The sequence below is a fragment of the Nycticebus coucang genome, chromosome 12 (genome assembly GCF_027406575.1).
Source record: "Nycticebus coucang isolate mNycCou1 chromosome 12, mNycCou1.pri, whole genome shotgun sequence".
Classification (NCBI taxonomy): domain Eukaryota; kingdom Metazoa; phylum Chordata; class Mammalia; order Primates; family Lorisidae; genus Nycticebus; species Nycticebus coucang.
Window position 1 is genome coordinate 10,952,091 of NC_069791.1, and position 15,307 is coordinate 10,967,397.

At 35.3% G+C, this 15,307-nt stretch overlaps 1 protein-coding gene and 1 pseudogene across 2 annotated transcripts; both read right to left on the reverse strand.

The window, feature by feature from the left end:
- Positions 1–7,298: 7,298 nt before the first annotated feature.
- On the reverse strand, positions 7,299–8,237 carry LOC128562192 (olfactory receptor 6C2-like). The gene has a single exon (XM_053556892.1). It carries the CDS (start codon positions 8,235–8,237, stop codon positions 7,299–7,301), a length of 939 nt encoding a protein of 312 aa, XP_053412867.1.
- A 5,076-nt stretch (positions 8,238–13,313) lies between these two features.
- LOC128561753 (cysteine desulfurase-like) lies at positions 13,314–14,576 on the reverse strand (annotated as a pseudogene). The gene has a single exon (XR_008373330.1). The product of XR_008373330.1 is annotated as a cysteine desulfurase-like (transcript).
- Between the last annotated feature and the right edge of the window lie 731 nt (positions 14,577–15,307).

Sequence of the window (15,307 nt, forward strand, 5' to 3'; positions counted from 1 at the left end):
GATCCTTTAATGTTTGCTCAATATTTCTTTCAGTAAAATATTAAGACTGAAGACTAGGGACTCTGTTACTCTGTGTTAAGATCAATAGCTAGGTGGGAGTTATTAATTATGTTTCCTCAACCGTATTGCTAGATATTCATGCTTTCTGATGTGTAGTCATGCTTTCAGAGTTCAAATTTTCTTATCTTTACTAAATGCAAAAGAAATCTTTAAAAATGAGGATGAGGCATTTTCTTATGGTTTTAGAACATTTCCTTCGGAAAGTCTTGATGAATATACTATGAGAACTTTTAACAGTGTCCTTCTCTCTTTAATCAAGTAAGCATAGCCTTCTGTTAACCGTCCCACCCATAAGGGAAGTCTTCATGGTAGAGAGACACCATCACACTGTCATAGAGCTTGGATATTAATATAGATTCAGGATAAATAAAGTTTGATAGGAAGTTAATATCATTTTGAGCAGAACATTATCACAAGAAAGTGACTTCATAGCTCACACGGAAAACCGTCATCCTGTTTTCTTTTTTTTCACACTCTCAGCTTACCACCCAGTAATTTTCTAGGTCTTGAATTCAGGTTTGCTCTGTTCTTAAAATTACCCTTTAACTTTAATCATCAATATCTTGCTTTTCCTGTATCCAATCTTACATAAATATTAACTATTTAACTACCTCATCACATTCAATATTGACGAAACTCTGCATTGTTTACTTTCCAGAAAATCTTTTAATTTTGAAGAAGATCAGAAATGAATAATACAATTTCAGCCAATGTTTTGGTCTGTTTCTATTGCATGTGTATCTATGCTTGAATTTTTATTTTTTGCATGTATGTGTGAATATGGGGAAATTTATTTCTGAATATTCCTCATCCAGATCTTGCAATGATTTCTAGGGCCATCATTCTAGGAAAATATATTTCACAAATGATTGTAGGATTGATTTTTTTAAACAAATGCTAACATTGATATTCAACATATTGATTATTTAAATCTAATGCTCTGCTTGAAGAGGGAAATATTATATGATCCATCCACCTCTCTCTTCCAGTATGTAAACATAAATACACTAAAAAAATGATAAATACATTCATACTTACCCTTTAAGCAGTAAATGATATTTCATGACATCTATTGTCAGTTTATTTGCTGATGCTCACAATAAGACAGAGTTTGAACAGGAATATTCCAGTGAAGACGTGTGAATGCAATGTTTTCTCAGGGAAATGTATTCAACCAGAAAAGGTCCTGAAAATGCCCAAAGCCCCCCTTCACAGAGCTTTTTCCAAAATAGCCCTTCTGCCATTTTAAACCAAGAAAATATGTTATTGTTCTCTTGCTAGCTAAAGTAAGGAAATACCTAGTGTTATTTGTTGAGGATATACTATAAGCTATTGGGTGACAGGGGATAACCAATCTTTTGGGCTTAGTGGTCAGGAAAACATGTTTGGCACTAAACATTATAACTAGTTAATTTATATATTTTCTCTGTAACAGAAGTTAAAAAAGTCAACAAACTAAAGAGTCCTTGGAGCCCAGGTTTTAAAGTCACTAAGGAATCTTCAATATAATCAGTTTTGGCAATCACTGTTGCATAGGAAACGATGGGGACAGGGCCCCTAGGGACAAGAAAATGCAAAGGCATCAGACACACTGTGATGGGGCTGGTTAAAAAAAAAAAATCAAATGATAAGACGTTTGGTTTCTTCCTGGTATCATCCAAGGAAGTGAAAATGACATAAGAACATGTCCTCTACTTTTTTAATAGTAACTGATAGATATAAAAAATAGAAAGGTTAAAAGAAAAAAAATGACACAAATAACTATGCAAACAAGAACACAAATTTATCTGTAAAAACTATTGTAATTTACCATTTTCATTGAAGTTATTATGGTTGTACTTATTTTTTTTTAAAAAATTAATTATTTTTGTGGAATTATGGAGTAGATGTCCAGATTTGATACATGGATATATTGCACTGTTATGAAGTCTGAGCTTAGGTAATTTCTCATTTTCTACACCTCCCAACCCCCATGTTTCCACCCTTACAAGTCTTCGATGTAAATTATTACACTATGTCCCTGCGTGCTCATCATTTTGCTCTCACTTATTAGTGACAGCATGCTTTACTTGATTTTTTTTTCTGATATTCCAGATCTACCCAAGTTGCTACAAAAATACATGACTTAATTCTTTTTTTGTGGCTGAGTAGTATGTATTGCATTGTGTGTATGTGTGTACATACAGAGGGTGCCAAGAAATGTATACACATTTTAAGAAAGGAAAAGTATGTATTAAAATTGTATTACTCAATATGTACTACTAATAAAAGATAAATACAAGTCACATTGAGCACCTCTTGTGATTACAGAAATCAAAATGTGACTTGAGTATTACAACTTTTATAGTTTTTTCTTTCTTAAAATATATATACATTTTTGGTGTTCTCTCTGTGTATCTGTGTGTGTGTATATATATGTATACACGTTTATATATATAAACATATATATATATAAATACGTATGTACATACATACGTACATATGTCTCACATGCTTTGTTTATCCAATCATCCAATGATGGACATTTATGTTGATTCCTTGTGAATGATGCTGTGATAAACGGGAGTGCAGGTATCTTTTTCATATAATGATTTCTTTTCCTTTAACTAGATAGGATTGTTATATGAAACGGTAGATTTACTTTTAGTTCTTTGACAAATCTTTCTACTGTTTTCCATAGGCATTGTACTAATTTATATTCTTATCAACAGTGTGTAAGCGTTTCCTTTTCTCCACATCTTTTCAATGTCTTTTCTTTTTAAAACTTTTTCCTTTCTAATTTTTTTTTTTTTTTAATTTCAGGTTAATGTGAAACAACCAGGTCACACCATGTGAATTTGTTAGGTAGAGTCCCTCTTGTAGTTGTGTCCTCCACCCAAAAGTTCACCATACATCCCACATTGTGCCCAATAGTGGGAGCACCAAAACCCCCCGTTTTCAAAAAACTTTTTTTGAGAACTGTTCATGTCCTTTGCCCACCTATTAATGGAGTTATTTGCTTTTCTCTTAATGAGTTGAGTTCCTTGTAAATTCTGGATATTAGTTTTTTGTCAGATATAGAGCTTGTGAATATATTCTTTTTCTGTATGTTGTCTGTTACCCTTTCTTTTGAAGTGCAGAATCTTTTTATTTTAATTAAGTCTTATTTATTTATTTACATTTAATTTTGGGGTCTCTATAATAAATTCTTTGCCTAAGCCAATGTCCAGAAGAATTTTTCCTAGGTTTTCTTCTAGAATTCTTACAGTTTCGTGTCTTACATTTAAACATTTAATCCATTTGAGTTGATTTTTGTATATGATCAAGAAATAGGGATCCAATTTTATTCTTTGGCATATGAGTACCCAGTTTCCCCAGCTTTATTTGTTGAAAAAAGTATCCTTTCCTGAGTGTATGTATTTGTCTACTGTGTTAAAGATAAGTTGGCTGTGAATATATAGTTTTATTTCTGAATTCTTGATTCTATTCCATTGATCTACCTGTCTGTTTTCATATCAGTACCCTTCTATTTTGGTTACCGTGGTCTTACTTAAAGTCCATCAATCCCTCTCACTTTGGTTTTTTTGATTAGCATGGCTTTGGGTGTTTGGGCTCTTTCTTGGATCAATATGAATTTTAGGATTTTATTTTTAATTCTGTGAAGACTCACATTTGTATTTTGATAGGATTTGGATCGACTCTTTGATTTCTTTGGGCAGTATGTTCCTTTAAACAGTATTTATTCTTTTAATAATTTTCCAGCTATTGTAAAGGAGATAAGTTCTTGAATTGGTGCTCAGCTGGAGGTTATTGGTGTATACAAATTATAATGATTTTTGTACCTTGGTTTTGTGTTCTGACATTTTACTTTACTGAATTCATCTATCAAAGCTAGGATAGGATAGTTTTGGAGGAGTCTTTAGGGTTTTTTAGGTATAAGGTCATATCAGTAGCAAATAGAGATAACTTCCTCTGTTCTGATAACGATGTACTTGTGGTACTATTGTACTGGACAGGTGAGCATGTCTCATTGCCTCCCGTACTTGAATGCCCCAGGTAGTTGGTGGGGCCCTGGAGCTTTAAGGTAAGTCCTTATTCTCCACCAGAGCAAAGACAGAGGGGAAGTGAGGCTGGATAGGGCTGAGTTTGGTGAATTTGGTGAATTTGAACTCAGAAGAAGAGAAAATACATAATATTCTAGACAGAATTACTTTACTTTGAAGAACTGCTTCTGGTTTGTCCCTGTACTTGAATATAGACTGAAATCATGCCTATGGACCAGAAAATTGCTATGTACCCTGAGCTTCTCATCATTGCTGGACCACTAAGGCATAATTTTGGGCATGTGTGAGAACTTTGTTACTAATTGGAAGACACATATACAAGATTGAGCTCAACAAGCATGTTCTGAAAACACAAATAAAGCACATCAGCAGGTGGTAATAGTACACTTCTTTTGCTTGTCATTTAACTTTGGTCTCTGTGGTTTATAGGTCTTAGTTACCAAAGGAGGAAGGTTTCCAATCAGTTCACACAGGAATAATTCCAGTCAACTGGAGATGAAACTACCACCTCTCGGAGTTATGCTCATTGTGTTATTGAATTAACAGGTGTGGAAATGGAGTACTGTTCTGACTGAGATAAATAGTTCTGGTTATTAAGAAGAAATTACAGGGCCGGAAGGCCACATTGTGTAGGAGACCTCTTCATAGTCTCATGTTCTGTGATAATTGAAAATTATAAACCCAACATATTACCACAGACTTATCAGGAATGAAGACTTGGATCTCATCAGGAGATAGTTTATGGAGAGGTGATATATGAGATAAGAAAAAAAGGAATATTAAAATTGGAGTGGAAGAAAATTTTAAATATCTGACTTAGCTACATGAATAATTGCAGAAATCAAGGTGATAATAGTTTTGATCATTTTTTACATAACCCACACAGACACTTGTATATGCTGCTTTTAATTTTTTCTCCTTTTCCATTTCTCTATAGTATGTAAAGTGTTATTAATAAATAATAGTTAACTTTGTAATTTAGTAGTTAAGTTACAAACTATCACAGGGGAGTGTGTCTCAGCTAGAACAAAAATGTGTAAATGGTATAAACCAAATACTCAAAGAAGGGTAAAGTTATGTGGACTCTGTACATCCTCTTCTGAGGAGAAGGTTAGGATGGCTTTTGCTGTACAAGAGATGATTATGTTATATTATATGTAAGTTTTCTTTTCCTTTTCTTTTAATGAAATCATCATTAAATATAGTATAAAGGATAACAAATTGACAAGGAGTCCACTGTGCTGGATCATTCTATTGTTATATGATCCAAGATATAGTTTAACGAAATTAATTGTCAGCCATAAAAAAAAAATGGAGATTTTACATCTTTTGTATTAATCTGGAGGGAGTTGAAACACATTCTCTTTAGGAAAGTATCATAAGAATGGAAAACCAAATATCCAGTGTACTCAATACTAATATGAAGCCAGGAGACAATCTAATACATGCCCATATAACAGAACAACTCAATTCAATTCAAGTCGGGGGAAGGGGGTATGAGGAAGGAGAGGAAAGGTGGGGAGGGAATTGGTGTGCTCCCACTTATCAGGCACAATGTAAGGGTGTGTGGCACACCTTTTGAATGCAGGACACGAGTACAAGAAGGACTCTACCTAACAGATGCAAATATTGTAACCTAGTTGTTTGTACCCTCATATTAACCTAAAATTTGAAAAGTTAGATGTGTGAGATTTGTAAGACAGAAGAGAAGCCACGGTTGTTGCTTTTTGTAAATCATGGTGCTTAATTATTGTGTCAGAGATTCATAGATGTCCTGCAATTTTCAGCTTGTTCATTTTCTTGGCTTTGCATCCAGCTCTTCTTTTGGATGGTTGACTCTGCTGAACAATGGTGATCCCAGGATTATTTCACAATGACTCATAGACATCCTTGAATTTCATGACCAGCTCCTCCTGGTAATCTTGGTTCTGCAATTGGCTGCATTTGGCTTCTCATATTGTGTAGTTGGTAATACCTTTGATCCTTCAGTTCTCTTTTCAGAAATATACTTCCTTAAATCCTTCCATAACTCTGTAAATATCAATTACTATATTAAATCCTTTATACTATAACTAAGAATGATTCTGCTTTTTGATTGAAATATAACCAATACAGGGCATAATTTTTTATTTTTTTAATCTCTTTTTGTACTTTGCAACTCATTTATTTGTCTTTATCTCTTATTTCATCAAAACCAGGTTGCCTTTAGTTTTCATAGAAAGAACAGTGTAGAAATTAGTGATGCAATATGTGGAATAGGACAGAAGTACATATAAGCCTCGTTACATCATTGAGAAATAGTGTAAACTTGACAATTTTAGTTCTTACAATTGGGATAATGAACGTATAAAACTGCTTAAGTTGTGGTACAATTAATGTGACAGAAAAGAGATTCTGCAGATGATTATTTGTTTTGTGTTTACTACATTGTCTGGCATGAAAACACACTAATTTCTATTATTATCCCTTTTCTTTTTAAATTTATATTTTCATAACATCGATCAGCTATAATCTGAATGATTTTTATTGTTTCCAGATATAAATTTTTCAAAATATTCTCTCCTGTCAATACATTGCTTATATCTTTTCCAAGTTAGATTTCATTTATCATTAGTTGTTCATTTATTCAATTTAAGGTCATTAGAATTTATAATTTTCAGAACTTTTTTTCCATACAAACTTTCTAAAGCCATATTTTTCCCTTTGGTTATAGGAGTCTTAAAGTGTTATATATTGCTTAGATTTTTGTTTTCTTACATTAAAGTTGTTCTTATTATTGTCTGATGGTAAGAGTGAAATTTATTATGTTTTAAATCATTTTCTAAGTATTTTAAAAGATTTAAAAGGAGCCCATACAGACAGTTTCAATAATTTCCTGAATATAATTGTAACTCATTCAATTACATCATACTATTTAATTTTGGTTGTGTAAAGTAAATGATGCTAGGTGAGGGAAGACTTGAGGGTAATATGAAAGGAGTGGAGAAATGTGACATGTGTATAGTGAGATTTGGAAGATGGAAGATAAGCCATAGTCATTGCTTTATCTAAAAGCAAGACTTAAAAGGCTATGTGTGTGTTTACCTGCCTGGCCTAGAGATTAATAATAACAAGAGAAACAAATGAATTTAGGGTTTTCAGGAGAATGTTTAAGGTGTTCTTTTCTTCTGAGTGATTAGTCAAATCACCACAAACTTACTTGTGTGCTAGGAATGTAATCCGTTTGATGGTGTCATTGAAAGCTTGTTTCACTTGCTTGTTCCTCAAGGTATAAATGAAGGGGTTCAACAAAGGGGCAACAGACGTAGTGAGCACAGACACTCCCTTATTAATGTCCACCTCTTCTTTGGCTGATGGTTTGATGTAGATGAAAATGCAGCTGCCGTATGTGATGGAAACAACAATCATGTGAGAAGAACATGTGGAGAAAGCTTTTTTCCTTTGCTGAGCAGAGGGGAATCTGAGAATTGTTTTGATAATATATACGTAGGAAAGAATCACACCTATTAGTGTTATAATGAAAGTCAGCACTGCACAAATAATAACAGTTTGCTCTATAAACCACGTATCTGAGCACGAGATCTTAAAAAGGGGTGCTGCATCACAGCCAAAGTGATCAATGATGTTGGAGTCACAGAACTCCAGCTGGAGGCCCATACCAAGTGGTGTGATGATGATCATCAATCCAGAGATCCAGCAGCAGAGGATGAGGATGGTGCAGACTCTGTTGTTCATGATGGTCAAGTAATGCAGCGGTTTACAGATGGCCACATAGCGGTCATAGGACATGGCAGCCAGGAGAAAAAATTCTGTGGCCCCAAAGATTCCAAAAAAAAAAATTTGGCTGGCACAAGCATTATAAGTAATAGTATTATCCCCGGTTGATAAGCTGTATAAGAATCTGGGAATGCAGACTGTTGTGAATGAGATTTCTAAGAAGGAGAAGTTTCGAAGAAAAAAATACATAGGTGTTTTAAGATGAGAGTCTATCAGGGTAAGAAGGACAATGGTCAGGTTTCCAGTTATGCTCAGAACGTAAGTGAGAAATAAGAAGATAAAAACCAGAACTTGCAGTTGTGGGTCATCTGTAAGTCCCAACAAGATGAATGTTGTTATTGCTGTGTGGTTTCTCATTATTACTTCTGCTTTCTTATGCAATCTGTGTGCTTTCAGAGAGAAAGGAAATGAACTCTGCTCAGTCACTGAAGGAGACAGAACATCCAGAAAAAACAAATACCATGTTATTCCAAATTATTCCTGGAAGCCTTTTATTGTGAATCCCAGTAAAATATACTTAAGAGCTCAGAGAAGAGCCTTGAGCCTTTCCTCTGGCTGCAGGAATATCAATCATTTTGTTAAAATTTCTGTCTCTATTTCATGCCACCATCTTTAAAAAAACCTAAACAAAAATAACTTGCTTTTTAGAAAATTCAAAACTCAAATCCCCTTATTTCAACTGAGTCTTTTTTTTTTGTCAGACATATCTTCAAACTGTTTTCTCACTAGTGTTCAACACACACACACACACACAATTAGGATATACAAGCAATGCCCAACAGTTTGGGGACTGTTAAGCAAAGGTATCAACTTCTTTTCTATTATTCACCTTAACTAAGGTTAGAATCCACCTAACTAGTGTGCTTTCAAGGTCACATTTAAATGAAATTTTGAAAGGTTAAGCATGTCTTGCTACTATTATACTTCTCTGTAATTTTTATGCTGTTTTTGGTACATTTTCTACAGATGTACCCATGAATGATTGCCCAGGCAACTTACATATGATTTCTACTAATGCATGAATACCTTTCTTTCTCAAGTAATCATTGTCAGCCTTAATATCAAATCCAAAGGATGTAATCCTGAAATTACTCCATACTTTTGTTGCATTTATTAATGTTTAACTTCAAAACATATACATTTTATACAATGTATTGGGTTTTTAGGATACCATATTCACTGCTTCCTTCCTCGTTTCTGGCCACTTGTCTTAAAATTGTTCACGGTTCCACTTACACGCACGTATCACAAAAATCCTGCTTTATATTTTCTTGTCACTGTGTACTCTCTCCTGGACTCATCACTGAGTTTTCTGGTGCCTTTGTGAACCCACATTTCTAATATCTAGGCCAGTCCCACATATCCAGGCAAAACCAGATATTTTTATTTTACTATTTAACGGGCACTTCAAATTGGGCATGTCAGCTGTGTCTACTCAAATAAAAAATTTCTTTCTCAAGCCTTGCCTTTCCTCCTCCTTTCTCATATAAGCAAGAAATCAGTTATCACAGTTAGCACAGTTACCACATTCATAGTACATGCTTCAGTGAACGGAGCCACCAACTTTTGAATTGTTAAACCTGAACACCTTCATTTCCTCCAGTACTTTCTGTTTCCGCTCTAGTGTTTAGTCAGTTACCATTACCCTTTAATTCTATCTCAATTATTCTTTATTACTCATTCCAACACAATAAATCCCCCATATGGATTAAAAAGTTAATCTACAAATTAATATACCCATCCGTCGGGGAAGATGACTATACGTTTTTCCACACTGCATCTAAAATACCTTCTGAGACACCATCCTCTGTTTTCCTAGCCAAGGTCCATTTCAGCTCAGGTATGTCATGTACCTTAATATTGCCAAAATGTGGCACTGGGTTTGTTACTTATTTTATGGACCTGTTTCCCCAGCTGTGAGATTGTTGAGATCAGTGTTTCCCTTGTATACTACAGATTGCCAACAGGGAGAAATAACTTCACCATATCCTTTTAACTAAATCTAAGGGATGATATAAGATGAACAAGAATTTTGAGGGGTTGTATATTATGAAACACTATGTGAAGAATGATAATTTTATTCTTATATTATTTCTTAAGTTCTATTTTTCCTAAAACTGAAGAAAGTAAAAAAATCACAAAAAATGGCTGAAAGTCATATTTCTCAATTTTGAGGAAAGTATAGGGAAGGCAATTTTGGGGGATAATGCCAGACCTGATTTTTATATTTCTCAGAAAATGGCATGTGTCCCATATCAATTGAATTATATTGTTGTCAGCTAAAGTCCAGAACTATGTTTTCTTAACCCCATGATACCTTTGAATTAATCTCTTGCTAGATTCCTTGTACATGTCAAGCAAAGTTTTGCATACTTTAAATAGTATCTTTTATATATGGAACATTAAAAAATCTGCTTCTGCTTCTATAATGTAGCCCAATTGCAGCTTTAGAATTATCAACATCCCCTGAGTTAAATCTTGACTCTGAGAAATATCTTATTGGTAAATTTATTTGCTGCTTCCAGCAGTGCTTTTTTTCATGTAAGTTGTCATTGTAAAGACAGTTTTATGCTGATAGGAGAGAGTTACATACAGAAAGCTTACATTATTTTTATGACTAAAAAGTATAATTAGTATCTTTCATATTCTTTCTTTAAAACTGACATCTGACTTCACTTTTTCAATTTTCACCCCCTAAATTGCTACTTAACATCTCTATGGGCCATATAGATATACCGCTTAGATTTTGGAAGAGGATAAGAATCACTGCTCATATAATATTAACTATATTACAAAGAAAGCAAACTAAGTGATACAGACAAGATCAAAATACTTACTCTTATAGTAGCCATTCAGGCTAGAGTTGTAGTTTAAACCACAAAATACTTTAAAGATTGGAGAGACTCACAATTGAACAAGAATATTCTAATAGTGACATGGATGCATTTTATTCCCATGCTTCTCCTGAACTGCATTTGCAATCATAGACAGCTCTGGGAGTGAAGGTGCAGAGCTACCTTGACATTCTTGGCCCTTATCAAGGCAGGTGTTATTTTTCATCCCAGAATCTGCCCACCTTGAACAGTGAGAATACAGGATTTTGAATGCTACATGGAAGAAAAGGCTAGTGCTCAAGGAAACTCAGAAAATTTCCCTGATTTTCAAGGAGTTGATGATCTGACCTGGTATTCTTTTGAGAGACCAGTTTTATTTTAGTACAATTTTCATGGTAAGAAGACTGAAAAGATTCTTCTTTAGTTAATACAACTAGTGTTCTGGGATTAACCAATTAAACAGATGAAACTGCCTTTGGTGACAGTGGTTCAAAGTTATTAATTAATTTAACATCTAATTAACTGTGAAAAGTCAACAAAGCCGTGGGGATAGTGTCCCCGGGGACTGGGGGTTTTAGCAATGACACACACCAAAGTGAACACGGCACCATCAGCCTTCTAAAGCTTTTTGCAAACATTTTTACTTTATTTTAATTTGAGTGTAATTGATTGCTAACTGGGCAGAACCATTTTTCAGATGTTTCTCAGTTGTTCATTCTTCATTTATGAATTGGACTGCACATTAGCTCTACTACTTTTAAGAGTTAGAATCTTGACTGTTTATCTCTTAAAATCATTTTTATACATTTTGTAAATCAGTTGTATGTGTTTTAAACATTTTAAATGGTATGTAATATTTAAATATAATTTATAATATTTTGTTGTATGCATTACTTAATTTATAATATTTTGATGTGCTTTATTAATCTGTGGTAAGGTAAGTAAAATTTTATAGTTTCTAAATTGGCAATCATTAAAAAAAGGCTTTACCATCTTCTAACTAATATAAGCATTTGTTTCCATTTCCTTCTGAATACTTTAGCCCTTAATTTATTTGTATTTATAACTTTGACTATTTTGATTGTATTTTGCTATAAGGTAAGCTAAATCTAATTTTGCTTCTACATAATTTGTCAGTATTTCTAATTCCATTTATTAAAAGTGCCACCTTATTCCTCCTGATAGATTCTTTTGCCTTTAAATTTGAAAATATTTTATCTAAACTATTATTTCTTGTCCAATGTATAAAAATATATTTTCTCTTATTTCATTCCCAATTTTACAGAATTTGGAAAACATTTATTATGGTGGGGGTTTGGCTGTTATGATTGCTTTATTGTTGATACAGAAGGGTTATTTTATGTTTATGTATATTTTTGTCTTCTAAGCTTCAGTTTCCTCATGATTTCCAAGAATTTGAGCAGCAGATAATTATCTGAACAAAACTGATATTAAGATTGAGCTTTCTTAATATTTCCTATAAATCCTTTTTTTTTGTTTCAAGGTTAATTGAGGGTACAAAGAATTGGGTTATAATGTTTGCATTTGTTAGGTAAAGTCACTCTTATAATTGTGTCCTGCCCCTAGGAGGTGTGCCATACACCCTAACATTGTGCCCATTAAGTGGGAGCACACCCATCCCCCACCCTCCTCCTTTCTCCCCAGTCCCTCATTCCCCCACACCCCACCTTGATTTGATTGAGGTTTTCTCTTATGTGGGTGTGTATTAGATCATCTACTGGCTTCATATTAGAATTGAGTATTTTGGATTCTTGCCTCTCCATTCTGGTGATGCTTTACTAAGAAGAATGTCTTCCACCTCCATCCAGGTTAATACAAAAGATGTAAAGTCTCCATCTTTTTTAGTGGCTGAATAGTATTCCATGGTATACATCTACCACAGTTTATTAATCCAATTCTGTGTGGTGGGCATTTAGGTTGTTTCCACATTTTGGGGATTGTAAATTTTTCCTATAAATGTTTCTTTTTTAAATAGAAAGTGAGTTTATTTCTCCAGTCTTCAAATTAACAAATTTTAAGGAAAGAAAAAAATTATTAGAATAACGGGGGGAATCATACGGATTATTTCTAGCTCCATTAGATCAAAAGAAGAAAGGACGAAGCATGAGAAGAGATAGGAGGCAAGCCATCTACGAAACTCGCTATTTTTTCTACAGTCAATATGAAAAGATATTCTTTGAAGCCACAAAAAAAGATTAAATTGAAGTTGATTATGCTCATTGCTGAAGAAACCAGTCCAGCTGAGCAGCAGAAAGCAATGACGGAACTGTCCCTACAGGCTGTTGGGGTCCCTGAACAAAGAGCCGCCTTCTAGTTCCTCTTGCTCTTTCCACCGAGGACGCAGGTATGTCCAGCAGCAATATCACAGCAAATGTCTCTACCGCTTTATGATGAAAATGTCCACATATTATACTGATAGAGAAGAACTCCTGGAGAGAAATGGGGTGTATTTCCCCACCAAAGTAGGTGAATCTGGGGAAAGACAGTTTCCTCGTGTTTCTGGCATACAGGCGAGCTGATGCTGAAGTAAACTGGATCATCCACTGGGCATAACAAGGTAGCTGTCTGTGTATGGGTTGGTGAGGCAGGAAGGACTAGCCCAGCATAAAGTCAGGGGACCACTCTTCTAGTGTTGGGTCCACTTGATGCTTTTGAGGTCAATGCCATCTTGAACCATCTCCCAGAGAGAGCTCATTTCCTGAAGACGCTCCACATGCTGAATGCACTTTTCTGCTGTATAGTCCACTTCCTCCTCTGTAGTGAAGCGGCCGATGCCAAACCTGATAGAAGAATGTGCTAAATCCTTATCAGTGCCAATTGCTCTCAGAACGTAAGAAGGCTCCAGGGACGCAGAGGTTCAGACACTTCCTGAGGATAGGGCAACATCCTTCAGTACCATCAGCAGACTCTCCCTTCCACATATGCAAAGGAGAGGTTGATGTAGCCAGGGTAATGGTGTTCAGGGTCCCCATTCATCACATCTGGAAGGCTCTTCATTATCTTCTGTATCAAACGTTCAGATGACTTTGAGATGCGCTTGTGGTCATACTCCATTTCTTGCTGTGCCACCTCACATGCAGCCCCCAGCCCCACCACTAAGGGTGTGGGCACTGTCCTAGACGCATACCCCGCTCCACTCTGCAGGGCCTCTACACGCCAATGGGGCTGGAGACGGACATAGATGGCACCAACTCCTTTGGGACCATAGATTTTGTGACTTCTGATGCTCATGAGATCAATTTTCATGTCATTGACATCAAGTGGAACTTTTCCAACCGCCTGAGCTGCATCAGTATGGAAATAAACCTTTCTGGAACTGCAAATGTGCCCTATTTCTGCAATAGGCTGCTTCACTCCAATCTCATTGTTCACAGTCATGATTGAAACCAGACCAGTGTCTGGCTGGATAGCAGCCTCTAGTTCCTTGAGGTCGATTATTCCACTCTTCTGCACCGGGAGGTAGGTGACCTGAAAGCCCTCAGCTTCTAGTGAAGGGCAGGACACATTTGTGTTCCATCTGGGTAGTGATCACATGCTTTTTCCGTGACCTATAGAACCTGCCCACCCCCTTAATTGCTATATTGTTGGATTCAGTAGCACCGCTAGTGAAACTGATCTCACCAGGATCAGCCCTAATCAGAGATGCTATTTGCTGACCAGCATGTTCCATGGCTGCCTCACTCTCCCATCCATAAGCATGTGTCCGGGAGAGTGGGTTCTCATAATAGTTGACTAGGTAAGGGAGCATGGCATCAAGTACCTGAGGGTCCAGAGGAGTTGTGGCTTGCACATCCATATAAAGTGGTCGCAGCACTGACTCCGGAGCAGTGGCTGTATCTGAGGGACCTCCTATAAATCTTTAACCTTCTCCATCCCTGTCTTATAATCTTGAACTGTTCTAATGTTAAAGTATCTGGACAGGCTTAAGCTAATGTGTTCTGATATTTTTCATGACTTTGAAAAAACAAATCGCCTGACTGAGGGCAAAGAAGTGGAAAGACAACGAATTCTGGATGCCTTCATGATCAGAGCACTTAATACCATGCTTACAAATAGGTACAGCCCACCTTGGCTTTGCTCATGAATGTAGCTTATTTACAGGTCATACGCCATTGAAAAAAATAATTTGGTACTAACTGTGAATTCACTTAATGAAATTTTGTAATTATTTCTATATGAGGATTTAAAAAGGAGATCATATAACACCATCCCCCCATAGATACTACTATAACTTGGAGTTATTTCATCACTTTTTTTCTTTTTTCTGACAGTTTCAAAATTTAAAGTATTTTTTTTTTACGATTACTAAATCCTAAAAAAGTCTCTTTAATCTGACTGTTTTAAAGAAAAGTATGTATATGTAAATTAAAAATAAAAAAAAATTTTAAATGGAAAGTGTCATACCCACTTTTCTGACAGCTATTCATGGCTTCTGTTGGCAATTTCAGAACAAATGTCCTTAGTATTTTAGTGGAGATACATATATACAGTGGCCATGTTTTTTCAGGAACCCACATTCACAGGTATCTCTGGAAATATAGAGATCTTCAATGCATTTTATTCAAAGATCCC